General features: G+C 38.4%; 1 protein-coding gene across 2 annotated transcripts in view; it reads left to right on the top strand.

Annotated features, from left to right (window-relative positions):
* Positions 1 to 22,062, top strand: part of LOC108796648 (F-box-like/WD repeat-containing protein TBL1X) — a 133,270-nt gene that overhangs the window by 89,593 nt on the left and 21,615 nt on the right. For both annotated transcript variants that reach the window (XM_018568143.1, XM_018568144.1), the window contains exons 4-8: positions 4,791 to 5,040; positions 9,463 to 9,595; positions 12,165 to 12,306; positions 15,248 to 15,311; positions 20,701 to 20,798. In XM_018568143.1, coding sequence (XP_018423645.1) covers positions 4,791 to 5,040; positions 9,463 to 9,595; positions 12,165 to 12,306; positions 15,248 to 15,311; positions 20,701 to 20,798 — 687 coding nt within the window. The remainder of the gene's footprint in view (positions 1 to 4,790; positions 5,041 to 9,462; positions 9,596 to 12,164; positions 12,307 to 15,247; positions 15,312 to 20,700; positions 20,799 to 22,062) is intronic.

Below are 22,062 nucleotides of genomic sequence, written 5' to 3'. Positions count from 1 at the left end.
AAAATATCTCGTACTCGATACCGAGAAACCGGTATTGGTGCAGCTCTAATTATGAGCTAGTCTTTGAAACAACTAGAACAAATATGTAACTTTTGTAGCAGATCATCACATCTCCAATCTAGAGATAAATGTCTAAAATGTGCATTGTATCATCATATATTAGTTTCACCTTTTAAGTTGCATTAGTGAAATAAATGAACTTTTGCACGATATTCTAATTATTTGAGTTTCACCTGTAAATTAGAGTTATATTAAAGGTAGAATGTAGTATTTTGCATTTGCTGTGCCCCAAAGAAGGATCTGCAACAATAATATAATGTAAAGTCCTATTGAGACCCATTGGGGGGAATTTATGAAAACTGGAGCAGACAGTTTTACCTATGGCAACCAAACAGCTTCTCTCTTCAGTTTGTTCAGATAAGCTTTTAAAATGAAAGGGAAAAGCTGATTTGTCATGGGGAACTGCTCAAGATTTTGTCTGTTCCCGTTTTTATGAATTCCCAAATTTTTTCCTTTATTTTAAAGTTCGGGACTAAAAATCCAACTTAATATTATTTTAAATATTTGTTATTTCTCTTAAGCAGGTGTATATATATATATATATATATTATAGCATAGCATATGGAGCTTCAGAGTTTGCTGACTGCAAGTTTTCTACAGTTCTTTTCTTAAATCTATTCAGAACACACAGGTGAATGACTCAAAGGAGGGACCCCCCTCCCTGTCTCTAGTTCCTAGGGCTCTGTATGGAGTATCAGTTTAAAAGTGACGTTTTGAAAGAAGCAGCTCCTGTTGGGCTGTATTCCCAGAATGCTCTGTGAATACATTGTCATAAAATAACACTTTATTAAATCTCTATTTCTAAAATTAAGGTTTTATATAATTAATATAAGAGTAAAAAAAAGCAATCAGTTATAATGTAAACATTTACAAAAGTAAATTAAATTGACCAACAACCAATATAGGTTCTACTTATGTTACATATTAATATCCACTTAATATTCAGTTAATTTATCAGGATTTTAATTTGACTTCACAAGTAGGTATATGATAGTTTTGATCTAAAGCCATGTAAAGCTACACATTGTTTCTCACAAATGACTCTGCTGATGACCTGTAACAGGAGATTTGCATTATGTTCTGAGTATTATTGCAGATTCCATTTATATTGTATGAGTCACATAACTGATTGCCTGCTCAGCCAGCTCTGAACATCCTGAAATATAATAGCAATGTCACTTCAGTTGGAAAGTGATTCAAAGCTCGCCCCTGCTCTTTGTATTCCTTATAAAATAAAAGAAAGCTGAAAGAGCATATATACTGCACATTGTGACTCAAATGTCAAAAAGAATTCATATAAGTGTGCAGTATATGGAATGCAGAGAGAATGAAAAACGAATGCAGAGAGAATGCATACCTCAAATACTATGTAACTATGTAACTATGTAACTATGTAACTATGTAAATATAGTTATAGTGTTAACCGGGTTGAAAAAAAGTTATGAAGGCAGAGAAAAAAAGAGATAAATAAATAAATGAATAGAACACCTCCATAGACAGAACCCTGTACCACAGGTGATCCAGAGGAAGGCAAACAACCCACTATTAAGCATTGTCCTATTTGCCCCAACAGGGGGAAAAAACATTCTTCCACTGTATTTAACAGCTGCGTTTCCAGTGGCTGGTGAATACCTGAAAAGTGCGTGCATCTGATTGGCTGCAGGCACTGTTTGGCTGGGAATTAATTTTTGGACTGGCATTTTTAACCACTTGAAGACCAGGGTGTTAAATCCCTTCCTGTCCAGGCCATTTTTCAGTATTCAGCGCTGCAGTACTTTGACTGGCATTTATTTAGTCATTCAATCCTGTACTGAAATGAATGTTATACCATTTTTTGGAGACAGATAGAGCTTTCTTTTGTTGATATTTAATCACGACTGGGGTGTTCATTTTTTACTATATAAAGAAAAAATTTAGAAAAAGAAACTGTTTTCCCTTACGTTATGAAACATTTATTATTAGAGGATGTGACCGGTTCTCTATAAGGAGACATCAGGGGTCTTTTAGACCCCTAATGTCACTTAGCGACCCGCAAAGAAGCGGATGGAACAGAGATCTGCTTCACCAGCTTCTCTTCGCCTACAGAAGCTGGCAAAAGGACAGCTGAATATGGAAGTGATGTAATACACATCACTTCCGCATTCAGAGACCGGAGAGGAGATCAGTGGGAGATCGTCTGCTGATCTCCCTCCGATCTCCATTCACGAAATGCCCGCACGGAGCACAGTGGAGCCCGGGATAAGAGACGGCAGAAGGAGGGGACCGCACATTGTGGCACTGGGTGGCATGTACGTGCTTTTAATTACAACGGCCAGATGGAAAGTGGTTATAAGGGGGTACCGACAGAGCCATTCACAAGTTGAATTTTGGCTGATTCAGCAGGAATAGGCTGAAATTCAAGCAGGCCAGCTTTAATCAAATGTTAGATTGTCTAGTCAAAATTGAACTACTTAAAATAAATGACATGATTCTGTCATGTACTGATCAAAATTTTCTGTTATGCTTCGACAACCCTTAGACTCAGTAATCAATTCCCTCTCTTAAGAACTTATAATTTATGTTGAATACATTTTTGTTTTCCATTGAAATCAGCTTTTTAGCAAGACAATAGAATCATTTGTTTTGTGGTGGTTGCATAATTCTGTAGTGAATAGGTTAAAAGGCAGGGTCTTTGAAATCACATTTTTTTGTTTTGTTTTTGCTAAATTAGAAATGTAATTGGATTCACGGAAAAAAGATATAATCACATTTGAAGGGAAAAAAAGTATGTTTGTGAAAGAATACTGTTTTCTTATCAACAGCAGCACTGTAATTTTCTTATCAGCCTCCTTTTGTCCACAATTATCTGCTGTTTTTTATTTATTTTTTCTAATAGCGGTTTTATAATTACTTTCCAAAGTTAAGAGAATAGGTGGGAAATTACATTAATGTACAAAAGTCGCAGAAAGGCTTAATTATGTAATTTAATTTCAGCATGACACCTCCCAACAGCAAAAACTTGCAATCAAAAAGAAAAAGAAAATCCAGATAGTAGCAGCATAGGTACCCACAGTGAGCTGGGCAATAAACACTGAACAATGAACATATTCTCTTTTACCGTGTGCCATTTAGATAAGAGAACTTTAGCCATCATATACAGTAAGGTCTCCATATACCCTTACTATAGGTCATCCAAACTACGATTTGGACACGTGAAAATATGGACATACACACATATGGTCAGATCTAAAAGTTCTAGACATTTGTTGAGAAAGCTTAGCCGTTGTATTACACAAGGGAAAACTAAAGTGCTTATGTGATGACCACACACACTGAAAGATGTGGTCATCATTGGACTGCAACATTTCCACCAAAGAAATATCCAAATGGATTTAGATCAGTTGCAGAGATTGTATCAGCCCCAGACATTCAGTGAGTACCTGCTTAGCACATGTCCAATATCTTAATTTGCCTCACTATTCTCCACTCTTTGATAGTCTTAATCTGGGCTTCTAAATTTTACAATAGCCATGTCTGAAATTCCTGGCACGTTAGTAGAAATTGTTTTATAAATATTGTGTATATAGCCATATAGAATGAGCTAGTGATCTACTATGTCTTATAGGTTGCTATGGGTTACTCTACATTGTACTGAAAATCATAAAGATATATTAGGTCTGATGCATCAAGCTTCAGTATCATATACCAAATGCTAAAGGTATCAAGTACTATTAGTATTTCAAGTATTATTATCAGACGTAAAGCTCAAATAACTAGGGACAGAAACGTTTTCCGCATGCTGGCATTACACCTAGAATTTTCCAATTGCCCTTAGCACCATAAATAGCAGAGAACATACCTCTGACTAGCAATAATTTGTGCGTACATGGCTAAAACAAACAGGACATCAGCATGTGGTATTGCTGATGTACGCATATTTATAAGCAAAAATTAATTTGCGTACAAATTATGAACAGCGCACAATTTGGAAAGCAACATGCATGGAATTGCTTCCTTTATAAAATACATCAGTTCTTTAATATTTAGAACTATCTCTAAGAGGGCCACGTCTGTAAAGAAGATATTTTCACTTGCCTGCTGGGTAGTGTATTTCTTTGTTAGCCAAAATGAGGGAATGAAGGGTCAGACAATCCACTATAACTGATAATTAATTTTTAGTATGATGCTAGCTACAAAAATTACCTAGATTCTAAAGTCTCTTAGGGACTCCAGTGGTGTTTGAGTGCATAAATCAGCACTCGTTTACCACTCTTGTACATGGAACTATGAGGGGGTCACACTCTGTCTGTTGTATTTTCTGCATTTACCACGCTTCCTGTTACATACATAACAGAAAGAGATTAAAATGCCAATCTGGATGGAAACCCCAAGCAAGCTACTTTGGTGAAGGGATTTCTTCACTGGAGTCTGCAAGAGATAGAAGAAGCCAATCGGTTAAACAAGTTTATTACACAAGTCCACCAAACTTTACCTATCTAAAATATTACTTTTCGATTACTGGATTACTTCGATTACTGGATCTCTTAATGCCAACTACAGAAATTGTATTTAATACTATGTTTTAATATAAAACTATATTCTTTTTTGTTTTAAGTTTTTTAAATGAATATCTACAACTATATTCCTTTTATCAAAATGTATCTATGCTTTTACTTGATTTCCCTACTGTAGTTAACAATATATAATGCAATCAGTACTAAGAATAATCATACCTATTGTTTTTTTCTTAGGATGGCACAGTGTTTGATGGTCGGCCTATAGAATCATTATCTCTAATTGACGCCGTAATGCCAGATGTTGTACAGACTAGACAACAAGCCTTCAGAGAGAAGTTGGCCCAGCAACAAGCTGCTGCAGCAATATCTGCACCAAGTGCGGCACCGGTCACCACTGCCCCAGCAGCACCTGTAACCCAGCAGACCACACCAAAGAACGGAGCAGCCACAGTGAACGGCGAAGAGAATGGGGCACATGCAATAAGTGAGTAAACTGTCACGTGCCATTTCCATTAAGATGCCAGGGAATACTAGTTTCTTCAATAGCAAGGATGGTATGAGTAAAGGGGCCAAATATACACTTAGATATTATTTGGTATAATAATTATAACACACTATTCATTCTCTGTGTTCTTTATTCAGTAGCAACAAGAAAATTAAGATCACAAGCTTTTATCTTATACCCCTCTCATTTTTTATTGCAAATTTTAAATAGTCCATCTGGTTCTAAACCCACCAAAAACAGTTAATGATAGTGTATATTAAGAAAAAGTAGCATGTAAGACCAAAAATGGTTATTAAAGTGACATTAAATTCAAAAAAAATCCCCCCCAGCCCATGTTAATGTTAGCACTTATCTTAAATGATGTCGTTTAATCCGATCTTCTTCTTCTTTCCTGATGTTTTCATCTGTCCCTCCAGCGGTGCGGTGGCTCTCTGATCCAGCGCTGACTCCTCTCTGCTTGCAGGCACTTCCGATCCAGCGGTGTCTGCATGCGGGTGCATGCGTCCATAGACTTACCTTGCGTCTCTGCTCGTCTCCCGGCCGAGAATCCGAACTGCGCATGCGCCCACCCCAAGATCCTTTGCGGTCGCAAGAGCAGTTCCAGATTCTTGGCGCGGGAGCGCGTAGCGATAACGAGGTAAGTTTAAAACGCTGTTAAAGCGGTTTTTTTTTAAAACGGAGGCTTTATAACCCCTTAAACAAGACAAAGCCACCAGCTCAGATGCACGCCTCACAGAAATGATGGTGATGAAAAAAGCAAACTTGTAAGCAAGGGTGGAAAAGGGAAAATAAGATAGGTTCAAAAAGCAGGTTCAGAAATGCATAATGAACCTAATTTGGATCCCCCAGAGTCATGTGTGAATGTTCAGGGGGAGCTACATGACAGCCACTCTGAACAAAGGTCTTAATCAAAGAATGGGAGGCTCGCAGTCTCTACAACAAGATCACAAGTGATGAGATTTGGCCCTTGATGGTACTTGCAAAAAGGCAAGTTTCCACCCTACAGAGTAATTCCTGGTATAAAGGCATCAAATGAAGTATGCCTTCCTTGTGCAATAGTAGACCTTGTTTGAAATAGACTTTCTGACTTTTTACATTCTGGGGTCACAGATTCTGAGATATCCCTGTCCCTTAAGACTAGGGCGTCAACGGCTATGCTGTTGAAGCCAGTGACAGTGAAGCAGGATGATAAACTGTCAGAAGGTCTTGATGATCTGTAAAAATCTTCATCTGTGGGTCCCTGGTTTGAATCCCGATCAGGACACTATCTACAACAAGTTTGCATGTTCTCCCTGTGCTTGTGCGGGTTTCCTCTGGGTACTCTGGTTTGGAGTATGGAGATCTCTCTGTATGGAGATCTTCTAATCTGTGCGGTGACACAGGCAGGCCAGGTTGGAAGACATAAACCAGGATGGGGCAGAGGTGGTACTCTAGCTTGCAGCCCCTGGAAACCATCTCCTGTACCCAAGCATTTGAGTTGCAGTCTGATGTCGTCTGTGGGGGCATGCCTCTATGCTAAAGAGGATTGTTCAACGAGCTTTGAAGATTTGGAAACCCAAGGTTTGCAGCTGAACTGGGTATTTAGTTTGGGTCTGGCATTTGAGGTTCATGCCTTGGAGTACAGTAAATAACTCTTCTTGGCCTCAGAGGGGAGATAAGATTTCATTGTCTGAGGTCTGGGGTTTTTCTGCTGGGGCACATGAGTATTCCTACCCCCAGTAACATTCTTAATAAGGGTATCCAAGACAGCTCCAAAAAAGAAGGTGTCCCTTAAAAGACTTGCGTAGCAACTGCTTTTTGCATGACTGTTCTGCAGCCCCACATTTGATCCAGTGGGGGTGATTTACTAACCTAAACACACGCACGCACTAGGTGCGTGTGATTTTTACACAGCAAAACGTATTTATCAACCAAAAAGTCTCTAAAAGCATATTTCCACTAATGCCATATATGGAAAAATCATGCACATGATGCATATATAATGCTGCTTCACAGTTTAGACAAAAATCGTTAGCTCATGCATTTACATTCCTGCATTCATCAACACAAGCAACACAATGTAGAGCTAATTTACACAACATCACCCTGCAATTCATGCAGGGCTTTGCACAACACACCTGCTGGGTGTGTACACACTACAAAGGTGTATAGATTCCACCAATAGATCATGCTGGGAGGGAACACACTAGAGAGGTGTATACTTGTTCGTGGCATGTTTATAAGGTTAGTAAATCAACCCCAATGAGTCCTCCATATGGACTAGCACAAAACACTCCACAAATAGGAGATCTGTTTAGAGAGAAACACGATACCTTCACATGGCCCTAGTCCATTCCTCTATAGTTAGACAGGCTAGGATCAAAGTCAGGGCAAACTGCAATGCAGGACCAACGCGAGAAAACAAAGTTTTGGAAAGAATCTTTAAGTATGCGCTTTATCAAGATAGGATACTGTCAGATCTATAGTGGGAATAACCTACTTCTTAGTCCCCATTAAGAATATCCGGGACTAGTAGGTGCACAAGAAAGGTCTTGGGATTTTTTTAGAAATCCCAGACAGATAGCAGTACTGGTAGAAGCTGCATGCTGATGTTTCTAGTTTGTAAGTGGTGCACACATCAGTAACCCCACAATATTACCTCTAAGCCTGGGAGTAATTGCAGTAGTGCGCAACTCTGCAGGGGCAATATCATCAGTTAAGGATTTCTGAGATTCAGCACTAGACAAAGCCTCTGTGGCAGAAGACTCAGAGGCTCCTAAGGCTGCAGGCAGATCAAAGACTGATTCCACAGGGGACCAGGTGGTCTTTGCTTACAGCCTCTGTGGTCAGAGTCAGCAATCAAGACTGCTATTCGACCCATTAAATCCTGCATAACTGTGGTAAAATCCTTTCAGGGTAGAACCAAGGAGCAGGGGGGGCCACGCCTGATGGAACTTAGGAAGACTTCAAGGCCATAGGCAGTAGATAAAATTGTACAAGAACAATGTACCCCTGCTTGTGTTCATTTGCTTTAGTAAATCAAACTCATCGCTCGGCTTCCAGCATTTCTTTCTAACAAAAAAAGCTATTCGTCCACATTTTTGGAAATAATGAAGATTATGTAACTGCGATACTCCAAAGTGACAGGAAAACCCAGAGAGCTCCTGTGCACTTGCACATTGTTAATAGTCTTTTAGGAAAGCTTCTTACCCTTTGTGAATGCTAATTAAAATAGCTGTACATATAATAAGGCTGATAGTATTTTATGTTTTGATAAATGTAAAATGGTTTACTTGTGTGCTTAGTTAATGTTTTATTTCTTACCCCAGTCCTTAGATGCTGCTACAATATACACACCTACAGCTAGGAACACAGATGCATTTGGTTGCACCGTTCTGGGAGCACTCGAGTGAGCATGCTCTATGTTCCGAACAACGAGCTGGCTGGATGCATATATGGATACAGCTGGCAATAAAGCCCACCTACTGTGCTGGCACATATGTGTGTTATGCCACGGGAAGTGGCTAAATGTGCAAAAGAAGCACTGAGAGTAATTTATAAACATACAGTATAACTGCACATTGTGCACTTGTGCAGTTGTGTACTACAGTATGTGCATTTTTTTCTAAGTTGCATATTATTTTTATAACGCACAGTTGCACAGTTTAGAAGTAAAGACCCCCATTACACCTATACATTCCGCTACAGTGGCACACATTAATGTGTGTGGCAATAAGGTAGCATGTTGATTTAGAAAAGACTGTCAACACATGGCTATAGAAGGAAAACTAGACCCGCAAAGCTTTTTTTTAAAGCAGGGTGCCACACCACAAGGCTTGTGCACTGGAGTGCGTGTCCATCATCCCCTACTGTACTTATGCATTGGGTGCCATTATAAATGACTGTAACCCAAATGCACTGAGTAAAGTGTTTCTGCACATTGTGCAACATATTGATGTGCAGCCAGCCTAATACAATTGTTTATTTTTAATCGAGCTTAGAAATGCTCTGGTTTTCCACATTGCGGTTTTTGTGTAACGAGCACTGCACGTGAGATACCCTTATTTAGAGTAAAGAAATTTCAATAGTGCAATTATTCCACAGTCCACATTAGCTGCAGCATATTTCTGATTAATCAATATAATCTTAAGTGTTTTTGTCTTTGTAGAGTTTTTTTATGAATGTAATTACGTTGTCAAATGTCATCCCACTTGAAGCTTCCATAAAGCATGTTAAATATAAAGGGCTTATTCCAGTTCATTGAAATTTTAACAATTCAATTTACCTTTAGTGCTTCCATTGTATTAAAAAGAGATACAGGACAGAATTTCAAATTACTCTTCCTTAGCAGCAGTTGACAGTATCATTAAATAACCATTGTAAGATATTGGACACATAACTAGATTCTTATATGTTTTGCAGATAATCATGCAGAACCAATGGAAATTGATGGTGATGTGGAAATTCCACCTAATAAAGCAACGGTGCTACGTGGACATGAATCCGAAGTGTTCATTTGTGCCTGGAATCCAGTTAGTGATCTCTTAGCATCTGGGTAAGTCAGTACGGTTATGTAAAATTGCAGCAATATTAGTTCGAGGAGTGCTCTTGGTGAAGTAAATAGGTAGAGGAGCAATATTAGTTAGTGGAGTGCTCTTGGTCAAGTAAATAAGTAGAGGGTTGTGTGAGGGGATAGGAAGTAAATGTTTTATTTTCCTGTTCTCTGTTCAGCAAGCTTTTCATCTAAAAGGTCTTAAGGTAAGCATGTTGTTATTTAGGTAATTTTGAAGACAGGCTATATTTACCATAATGATACTTATGGGCCAGTGCCTAGGGCAGCAGATGGGAGGGTGAAGCTCCAAGCCTTGAAGTTTACAAAAATATTATCAGCTTTTCCTTATGTTATTTCCCTCTCCTATCCACAGTTGGATATTTGTAGGTAAATTCAGCAAAAAATTTGTAGATAAAAGGGGCAAGAGGGGATACTGACATGAGTCAGAAGACTTTAAAATTTAGAAAAGTGAAAATATCTCTCCATTCTTCCATGTTTGGTGGTCTTTAAAGCTGAAAACTGTGAATATGAAAAAGGCTTCATGTTTGTAATAGTGCAATTCAGCATAATATTTTACAAAAAATGTTCACATGACATACGGACATAGCATGTACAAGAGTGTCATCATTCAGGTGGGGTTGGGCAGTAGGAAATTCAAATTTGTCAATATCTGTTCATTTGCTATACAGTTCTTCCTTAAAATGAACTTCTCAGGCCCCTTTAGCCATTTAAGGACTAAAGGGCATACCTGTACATCCTGGACCTTAAGTGGTTATAAAAGGATCATGGCTGCGGCATACACCCTCCCCCCAGCCCAGCTCTTCCAAGAACCACAGTAAATGGTGTCATGATAGTGAGTAAGATCAGATCAGGGTACATCCATCTGCTTCTTGAATACTGAAACAGGAAGCAATGTACTGTCAGTGCTTTCTGCTTTAGTTTTCTTTCATGTGTGTGTTAAAATCAGGCATTAGAGAATCATTTTTAAAGCTTATCTGCTGCCTTTTAAGGCTCATGAGGGATAATGCAATAGCAACCACCCAGTGCAGTTTCATTCCTGGGTGTTAGCGTGGTGTTGTGTTGCTTTGTGTTAAACAATAGAGTGCATGTCGTATTCTTGAGGCATTGGCCCTGGACAAATGCCTCCATTGAAGTATATGGAAATACCCCTTAAACGCTCATTCAACGCTCCTATAGCATTTTTGGGGCATTTAAGAAGCGTTGCACAGGTGTTTAAGGAGAGGCATAAGAGGTTTTGCAATCCCAGAAACCACTGGGAATTCATATAGTGAGTGGATAGAGCAGTTGCGGGTGCCACTTCCTGTCTGCACACAGCCAGTGTTTTGCCAGCAAGAGGACAGCTTCTAGCCAGATACTTGCAAACTGTGACAGCCTGACCTATGCCACCATGTAGTGCCAGCTGTTATCAGTGTCATCTAAAGCAGTGCCAGCCATACCAGTGGCAGCTTAGCAGTACCAGCCATACAATTGCCAGGCATTGCAAGTACCAGCCAGAACCAGTCAGGTCTGAAATAATTGTTGCAGCAATTTATGCAGCAATACACAACACAGAAAATCAACAATATGCCTGCAAATTTCACCACAGCCTAAGCACACCTCAAAGTTGGTCACTTCCCGTTATTAGATCACTTCCCCTTTAACACTCCCCTACTTGCCAGGCATTTTGCAAGCGTTTTTGATTGGGTATCGTTTTACTCGTTGTAACCTCATATTTTATATTTCATTAAAAAAATGTATGATTGGTTGTGTTTTGGGGCATTTAATTAAATATGTCACTAAATTTTGGGGTTTAATAAGGAGTTGCGCTAATATTGCGCAACATAAAAATTTTCAACTACCACCATTTTATTCTATAGGGTCTTGGCATTCTGAAAATATATAATGTTGGGGGGTTTTACGTCATTTTCAGGCCTAAAATGTGGAATATAACATGGGTGCAAAAAATGAAAAAAGGGCCTCAGTCATGAAGGGGTTAATGCTTTGAAAATGCCTTGTTAACACTACAGCCATGTTAACCAGAGTTGCTCTTTCATTCACACACGTGTGAAGGAATCCTTACAGATGTCAGAAGCCTGGCTGGCAATGCAGTGAAGGGCAGGAGAATAAAGAATACCTGTCACCTGCCAATGTCCCCTTGTGAAAGCAATAAAGTTAAATTTTAAAAAAGCGTAAAAATGTAAAGAAAGTAAATTAAATAAAATGAAACTTAAAAGCCTATCTGTCCATGTTACGCCCTAAATATAGTTGTCACATGCAACATGGTCAGAAAGATAAACTGAGACTTTAAAGCATACCTTGAAAAAAATCAGTGCATGGCAACACACATCACAATTCATGTTAATGTGTCACTCATGTGTAGACAGACATTAAACTTGACTAGCCAGTAATAGTTAGTAGAGAAAATGCAAGACTAGAACTGGAAGGATATGTAACACAAATATAGCTATTTACTATTTAGTACAAATAACCTGTTACTGTTTAAAAGGGGAAAAGGTTCTGTTTCAGAATTACTTTTATATGCATTTGTTTGTGTTTTTTTTTTTATTTTAAGGTCAGGAGATTCAACGGCAAGAATATGGAACTTGAATGAAAATAGCAGTAGCAATTCCACTCAGTTAGTTTTAAGACACTGTATACGAGAAGGTGGGCAAGACGTTCCAAGCAACAAAGATGTGACCTCATTGGACTGGAACGTAAGTTACTTACAGTTAGCATTCATTAAAAACTAAACAGAATCACATTACATTGTGTAATAATTTAACTTTTCTAATTAGCACTTTCCAGAACATTAATATCCTCCTTGAACTTACAACAATTCTATTGTATTATGGACTCAACATTTTCTTAGACATATTGATTTTCATAAGCAGAATGTTTACTTTAGCCTGTTTAAAATGGTTGATTGGTCTTTCAAAGCAAAATATATCATTTGTTTATTGCAAGCATTGTGGATTACATCATAATGCTTTATATGAATAATGTATTCATTGTTTACTAATGGATGTCTAAGGAGTGAGCCGTAACTGTGTAAACAATATCTTGATGCCACTTACAGAGATGTCTTCTAAGCTGAAATATTGGTTACATTGTGTATTATGCTAAACTGAAAGAAACATTTTAAAATAGTTTATTTTTACAGCTTTGTTACACTTTATATGCTTTGTCATCATTTATAAAGCAAAAACTGGTTATGTATATGGGACCCAGGAATAAATTAGGTTATGAGGGCTTACCAAAAAGAAAAAGCAAATGTAACAGACATTTTGTTCTGTTTAAATGTTGCTTTATGCAAAAGACATACCTGCCGAATGCCGCTCAGCGGCATTCAGCTATTCACTCACTGTTGTTCGAGATCTTTAAGAATAGCCTGAACAGCAGCGAGTAGCCTGCCTGAGGTTCGGCTCAGCCGACCCAGATGTTGGATTGGCTGAGTCGAACTCCTTCTGCACTTCGGGTCGGCCGAATATCCTGAGCATGTTCGGCCGCCCCGAAGCCACACAAAGCAAGCCGATGTACGGCTGATTTCAGCCGATGTACGGCTGAAATTAGCCGTACCAGCCTGAAGTGAATAGCCGAACAGTGTTCGGCTCACTTCACTTCAGATCGGTCATTCATTCGGCTGCCCTCTGCAGCTTCGTGAATAGACCCCTATGATTTACTAATTATAAACAGGCTGTTGTAGCAGCACACATTTTGCACCATGAATACAAAACAATCTACAATAGTAATGTCTTTGCTTCACAAGCTATAATTTGCTTGTCCATTTAAGGTACCAACTTACTGGTACTGGAACCAAAAATTGAATAGAACAACTGGTGTTGCAAAATGCATTTTTTAATGCGGAGTTCCACCTCTGATTCCTGTATCAACATTATTCTACAAAAATACTATTTGTTTTTATGGCAACTTCACTTTTACACTATGTGTTGACATATGATATTGCCTAAAACTATGCTAAGTATGTTTTTAGTGGCCCAGACTTGTCAGTTCATATCTTCAGTCCGTGTGCTACAGAGGCCCTGATATCTCTTTTGTGGTGGAAGACAAAGGTTGCAGCTCAGGCCTCTTCATATCTGTATGTACCAAGACTAACTCTGCTTCCGTACAGACCTATCACTGACCCCATAGCAGTCACTTGGCCCACTGTTTCTATAGTTATACATTTGGCACAATACTATTGCCTTAACTTTCACACTGCTTTGGTAAACACATGCTAGTGAGACACTATTCACAATTCAATAGGCTGCACACCCTTGAGTATACAGTATATTACACAGCAATTAAGTCCATCAGGCGCATCCAAGGCACATTCTTGTTTATCCACATGCTGACATCAGGAAATAGCAGAGTGACCAAAAGATAAGCTCTTTAGTGTGTTTACCTGTCCAGTCACAGGTTGCAAAAGACAAAATGTAGGTATCCTGCCCTGTCAGACAGTTATGTTGTACTGTGTGGCAGAGCTATATATATTTTTAGAATTTTATAGACAGAAATACAAATCTTTCAGCAGGTAAAACAGCCACCATATATGCATTTCATATGGCTCTGCTTTCTGCTTGGCACTACTACAATGACTGAGCTTCAATATTATTTTCTATGAATCAGGGCTCTGAGTAAAGTAGTAGACTGTAAAGCTAATGAAGATGTTACGATACCCCTGTCAATTCTGGAAACGCTATGTCTATAGCAATAAATTACCCATATCTTATAACATGTTCTGGAGCACCCCAGTTACACCCAATACCAAGCTACTCTAACACTTCCTTTCAGTGTCTTGAGCTGGCCTGCCCCTACCACCTTGTGCATCTTCCTACTGACCAATAAGCTTATCCCTCATGATGGACCAGTACGAGGGTGTAGGAGGTGGGAGGGAGTGGTCCTGCAACAATGCAGGAAGGTGTTGAAATATAAATATTAGATCATCCTTTGACTCAGTGGCTCCTAGTAAACTCGAGAAGACCATTGAATAGATTGATGTAGCAATTTTTAAAGTCTGTTATTATTATTTGTTAATATACAAAAAACTACTAGATGGATTATTTATAAGTTTGTAATACTGTCATAAAATATGGAGCAGAAAACATGTAAAAATTACATCACAAATTACTTTTTTTGTAAACGACAGCACAGGAATACAAATATACAACGTCCCAATGCATTTGTGTCCAGCATGAATAAACAAATTACCTTTTTTAATTAAAATAATAACGCAGCATGTGGACTCAGTAAAATACATTGTTGTTTCCTTTATGACGGTGATTCTTTTTTAATTGGTCTTTTGGAGGAATTGGTCACTCTCCATAAGAGTTAAACACTTTTTGCAATAACTGCCAAAAATGTCAAGAATTGTATTTTATTTTTTTCAACAGCTTGTCATTTTTTTAAACTTAGCTACAGACAAAAGAAAACAGCTTTCACCTAGAGCTGATGGCAGATGGTTTAATAGATGGTGACATTCTTTTAATGCCTTTCCTTCGCAGAAATGTGGACTGTTACACTTTGCAAACATTCTCCTTGATGATTTGGCTTTGTATTACTTCTGCAGAAAGAAGGGACACATTGAATTAAGTGTTCAGTCTCAAGCATACAAGGTTGAATGTAACATATTTATTTTAAATATTTGCTTTCCCTCAGGCTGACGGCACACTCTTGGCTACAGGGTCATATGATGGCTTTGCAAGAATTTGGACGCAGGATGGTAAATTGATTATTCCATATTAAGTATTTGAATTGTGTGCATTTTTTATGCTGCTGTCATTGACAGTTTCCTGTTGATTTGGCTGATGTCACAACTAATACAATAGTATGGAGAAATATTTGCAGAGAAGTAAAAGTTGTGTATCCACAACCTCATAGCTACTCTAGTAAACGGAGCAGATATTTTTCAGCTTTATGAAATAGCTTAGTGCTAAATGCAGTGAATGTATGCTAAGTGCATGTATCCAAACTAAATAAGGTATACATGGGACGAATTTCATCTGGTTCCTGATGAACCCACCTAAATTCGTACAATGGGTGCTGCTGTCAGCACCCCTCTGCCCAACATTCCTCAATCAGCTGATCAAGGGTTGGAAAAGCTGCCAATCAGCTCCTCCATTCATTGGCGGGCACTATCTTTAAACATAACATGCCCACCTACTATTATACCTTTACATTTATTCCCAATGTACCCCAGCACAACATGAGTTCTGTAAAAGAACAGGCAGAAAGTGTGTTGTCATTTGTTGTGAGTTGTCTCCCTACAATAGTGATCAAACGTATTGAGGATCTCTGGTGGTGCCTGGAAGGCCATTTGTACCAGGAAACAAGGACCAGGTTACACACAATCTCTGACATCAGCCAGCCAACTTTTTATAGATTTTTTGGTTCAAAGGATAGAGCAAATAAAGAATAGAACTTCTGTTTCTTTGTGATCACCAGAACAGGAAGTAAGTAAAATCTCTCCAATGTAAAAAAGGGGAGGAGGGAAGGGATATAACTGTCTTTTCTTTTTTTGCTGCTGTCTGTAAGCTTGTTGGAGAAATTCCTCCCTATTCCTGTCTGGTCATCAGGAAAGTGACTGGAATTTCAAGCCACCATAGCAGGAAAAACTGACACTAAGTTCTAACCCTTCCCTATCTTATCCAAAGCAGAGGTACTCAACCAGTGGTACAAGAACCCAGAGGTTGCACTTTTCATGACCAAGGGCTAAATGTGCCTTTTAATTTTCCCTGCTAATTATATTTTCATGTATTATCAAATAAAAACACAAACATATTTAATTATGAATTCATTACAAATGGGATTATTTAGAAGATATCTGTACATACAACCTCAATTCCAAAGAAGTTGGGATGCTGCATAAAATCTACATTAAAAACAGGATTCAATCATTTGCAAACTTCATAAACTCATATTTTATTCACAATAAAAACCGGAAACATATCAAAAGTTTAGACTGAGAAAATGTAACATTTTAAGAAAAAAAACATTAATTTTGAAATTGATGGCAGCAACACATCTCAAAAAAAGTTGGGACAGGGCCATGTTTATCACAGTGTAAAATCTCCTCTTCTTTTAAGAAGACTCTGTAAATGTCTGGGAACTGAGCAGTTGCTGGAGTTTTGGGAGAGGAATATTATCCTATTCTTGCCTGATATAGGATTCTAAATGCTTAACAGTCCTGGGTCTTCTTTGTTGTATTTTTCATTTCAAGATGCACCAAATACTTTCAATTGGTGAAAGGTCTGGACTGCAGGCAGGCCTGTTAGGCACCAGGACTCTTCTACAATGAAACCATGCTGTTGTCATAGCAGCACTGTGGGGTTTACCATTGCCCTGCTTAAATATAAAAGGTCTTCCCTGAAAAAGACACTGCCGGGATCAGAGCATATGTTGCTCCAAAACCTGGATACATCTTTCAGCATTGATGGTGCCTTTCCAGATGTGCAAGCTGCCCATTCCATACGCACTAATGCACCCCCCATACCTTTAGAGATGCAGGATTTTGAACCGAGCACTGATAACAAGCCAGAAGGTCCCTCTCCTCTTTAGTCCTGAGGACACGGCGCCCATGGTTGCCAAAAAGAATGTCAAATTTTGATTTCACTGACCACAGAACAGTTTTCCACTTTGCAACAGACCAGAAATGAGCTTTGGCCGAGAGAAGATGGCGGTGTTTCTGGATTATGTTCAGATATGGCTTCATCTTTGCATAACAGAGCTTTCCATTTTCGGATGGCACGGAAAACTGTGTTCACAGACAGTGGTTTTTGGAAGTATTCCTAAGCCCATGCAGTGATGTCCATCACAGAATCATGCCTGTTTTTAACGCAGTGCAGTCTGAGGGCCTAAAGATCACAAGCATCCAGTATTGCATTTCAGCCTTGTCCCTTGTGCACAGGGATTTTCCAGATTCTTTTGATGATACTATGTACTGTAGATGATTATATATTTACATGCTTTGCAATTTTACCGTGAGGAACATTATTTTGAAATTGTTTGACAATTTTTAGAAGCAGCTTTTCACAGATTGGTGAACCTCTGCCCATCTTTACTTCTGAGACCCTCTGACTCTTTAAGATGCTCTTTTTATACCCAGTCATATTACTGACTTGTTGCCAATTAACCTAATTTGTTGCAAAATGTTCTTCCAGCTCTTCCTTGTTAGTAATGCTTACTTTGTCAGCTTTTTGTTGCCCTGTCCCAAATATTTTGAGATGTGTTTCTGCCATCAATTTCAAAATGACTGTATTTTTTTTTCTTAAAATGGTACATTTTCTTAGTTTAAACATTTGATATGTTTTCTATTTTCCATTGTGAATAAAATATGGGTTTAAGAGATTTTCAAATTATTGCAATCTGTTTTTTTTATGTAGATTTTACACAGCGTCCCAATTTTTGGAGAATTGAGTTTGTATTTTAGAATAATAGCAAATAAATATAGTCACTAGCAGGGGTACCTAACATACACCTAGTAGTTTTTGCTAAACTTTCCCTACTAAAAGAGGTATATCATTTATTATTGAGAAACCCTAACTATTAAGTTGGAGTACTTAAAATCATGTATATTTTTATTAAACAATTTCTACTTGAACTATAAATATATATTGTACCTTGTGCACATATTAAAATGTGTTTTTTATGACAATGTGTTAACAGCCCACTGACTCATTTCAACAAGTTCTGTTATTTCTAAAGATTCCGGCTGTGCTTGTTATTGGAAACATTGGTGAGAACAATAGAAAACAAGACTCTAATAATATGCAATGTGTGAAAAATATCTAACGTACAGATTATAAATGAATGAGTGATAGGTGTTGAACATACCCTCTATTATTCACTCACGTTTACTGCAATACAGATGAGAAAACAGCAGGGGTCGTCCGGATGATGCAGTGAGATGTTACTCATCACTGAAAAATTAGCTTTGAGTTTACTGAAGTGTTCTAAGCAAGTTAGGCATTTTCAGCATGCTACAGTTTTGTCACTGATCTCAGGTGTTTTCTGAGGCTGGAGCTGCAGCACCTTTATAGCTGCAGAGCTGACTAAGGGTAATGGAGAAATTTAAAGCAAACCCTGCAAACCCCAAAAATGTTGGTTCCCACTATGTAGCAGTCTCCTACGTAACATGAAAAAAGTTGTTTAGCCAAAAACAAAAATTTTAGTAGAAAAAGTTAACCATTCTCACCTTAGACCATGGTTGCTTCCACTACCCTCAGCTAAGCACCAGTGACGTCATTTAACATCGCCATGGGCTCCTGTAGTAGTAGCTCTTCCAGGAGACAGCAGTGAGGCATAGTAAATATTCCAGTGTCTTCAAGAAGCAGCCAGAAGCCAGTGTCCAAGTAAGGTGTCTTTGGCTTTTCTTCTGTTGTTTTTTTAGATTTTAATTAGTGGCGTGGAGGGTTTTAAAATAAACAGATCTTGCAAGGTCCACCTTAATGCATTACTAAAGCGGAAACATTTAAATAGATAATGCATGAATCAGATATCATGTGACATGAATCACAATATCAGAAAATATGTAATAGGGCTTCCCGGAAGAGTGTCTGTCTTTTAGACTAGCAAGATGGAGCATGCTTACCATGTGTTTACCATAAGTGCTGATCCCATAAGCATACAAGATTGATGCAAGTGATAGCACATGACATTGTACTCCTAACCATTTATTTTACGTTGATAAAATAAATAAGAAATCAGTGTACAGTATTGCTGAAACTCACATTTGCATTTAAAATATTTAGGGATGCCTTAGAAATGTTATACCCTCCCCCTTATTCCCCAAGGTTATGTGACCCCCTACTGACACATGTGCTATCGCAGTCCTGCTCGCCAACTGCACGTAGTGCTTCATTTTACCTCAATATTACGATATGTGCCCTAATTGTTTTATGCTGTATTGATTGAAACCTTAAAAGCCCATTGGTTATGTATGTCAGTGGTTCTCAACCTGTGTAACCTCAGGACCCACATGTTTCCTTGGTCATTAAGGCGTGACCCAAAAATGATTTTGTAAACAACTGAAAGTAAATGAATTAAAAAAAATTAAAAAATTATAAAGAATAAAAGTTAAATATTTAAAAACTATAACTTAATTGTCGGGAGCCGCGGCACCTGATATTAATGCGCCGGCCGAAAGTGAGGAAATAGTCCCCTCTCTCCCCGGGCCATACCACTTTATCGGAGAGCCCGGGGGAGGCCGGGAGAGAGGGGACAGTTTGACATGATGTTCCACAGGCTGAACCACAAATTCCCCCTCTAGTTCTCTCTAATGCAGATGGGCCGGTCTATGCAGACATGACGCCGCGACCCACTGCAGAGGGTGTCGCGACCCACTTTTGGGTCGCGACCCACGAGTTGAGAACCACTGATGTATGTCATTCTTATGAAGCACATATGCAATTAACGGGCCTTTGGCCATGTTTTCTTCTTTCTATGCCCACTCTTGGTACATTCCTTGATATGGGTCTTACGACTACTGTTTCCATTACCTATATTGTGAAAAACCTTGAATAAAAAACTATGGTTAAAAAAAAAATATTTAGGGATGCACCGATACCGGTTTTTCGGTATCGAGTATGAGTACCAACATTTTTTTTAGTAATCGCTGACACTGAATAACGATACTGGAAGTCCCATTAAGGAAGCCGGGCAATGTGTAATGACTCGCCACCCAGCTTCCTGATTAGCCGGGAAGCCGTACAGCGAGTCATTGCCTGCCCCCGGCTTCCTGATTAGCTGGTAAGCCGGCTCCAGGCTCCCTTATCACCAGCTTTCTGGCCAATCAGGAAGCTGGGGGCGAGTAATGACTTGCTGCCAGGCTTCCTGATCAGGAAGCTGGGCGGCGAGTCATTACACAAGTTTTGAGGTAGCATGGAGACAGCTTCCCGGCCAATCAGGAAGCTGGATGACATATAATGACTCGCCTTCTGGCTTCCTGATACTGGTAGTTCTGGTATCGGGATAAGCATCGTGAGCTTTTAGGTAAGTATGAGTAAATGTTTTTAAAATCCATTGTGTTATGATTCCTGCTCAGATTCAAAAATAGCATTAAAGCATTTTATACTACTGTGCATTACTTATAATTTTTTTTACATTTTTTACAGGCAACCTTGCAAGCACATTAGGTCAGCATAAAGGTCCGATTTTTGCACTGAAGTGGAATAGGAAAGGAAACTATATACTGAGTGCGGGAGTTGATAAGGTACTGTATATAATGTGTTGAAGAAGAAACAACATAGGCTATGATAAAAGCATGCTATTCAACGAAATTGTAATATTTATCTTTGAAATGCTACCCATGCATAATATCATTATTTTCAAAAGAGATGATTACATGTAGACCTGGAAAATAAAATTATAAGGTAGCAGGAAAGATTCAGGGACAGAAATTTACAGAAACTGACCACACATTAGCAGCTCTCTCCTCACTACCGATTTAGGAATACAAATATGTCCATTATTAATAAAATCACTGCATGACTGAATTGCCTTTGCCATAAAGTTTCTCCACTTTACTGAGGAGATGCTGACAGCTCTTACATTTGCTAATGCAGAAACAACTCACCAGACATAACCAAGTGCTTCCAATAAGGGCCATCCATTTGGCTAATCCAACATTACCCCATTAAACCAAACATACCACAATAGTTTGCAAAATGAGGTCTATATACTGCACACTGTCACATTTCCTGAACACACTAGTAATGCCACATGTGGCAGAGTGCCGATACCACCCTGGACCAATGGCCAACAGTCTTGTCCCTGCACATTAAAAGAAAAGTAAAGATTTGCATATGCTATGCCTGTTTCATATTAGTTCTAAATGTTTATGTTTGTCAATATTTAATAAATTTGTATATGAAGAAAGGACCAACCCAGGTAACACAACCCAGGTATCAGCTAGAGCTACCCAAAATGAAACAAAAAGGAAGAGAACATAGAAAGAGAGGTGTACCATCATCTACATCTAGTCCCCAAAATTCTGTGTCATTTAGCAAAATAGACACATCGTTAACATTCGTGAAGCTAAATGATTGCACTGTGTACACTTCATATTTAAAAGGTCTGTTAAACATACACAACATAATTTTATCTCCAGACGTCTTAGGATATGCTCTTTGATATGATCTGAATCCTACGTTAATTTTTAAAGCAATTTCCACATCACTTGTCTTTACTCTGTTTACTTTTACTAAAAATAACAATATACTGCATGTGTTTTTCTGCTTGCTTGCTTTCTTTCTTTCTGCATTGTAATAAATGCTCATGAACAAAGTAGGGTTTGTTTTCACCTTTCATTCTCTTATCTATGCTGCATTCTGCTGAGTAGTTGGAATTTTATTGTCCTGCTGCTGGGTTGTTGGGTTACTTCATATTCTGTGTGTGTGTCTTCAGATAATAAAAATAATAATAATTATTATTATTATAATAATATGTTTCATTCCAAATTTTCTAGTTTTGCATAA

This window comes from Nanorana parkeri, unplaced genomic scaffold (genome assembly GCF_000935625.1).
Source record: "Nanorana parkeri isolate BGI_ZX_2015 unplaced genomic scaffold, ASM93562v1 scaffold1143, whole genome shotgun sequence".
Lineage (NCBI taxonomy): Eukaryota > Metazoa > Chordata > Amphibia > Anura > Dicroglossidae > Nanorana > Nanorana parkeri.
This window is presented reverse-complemented; position numbering and strand designations above follow the sequence as displayed.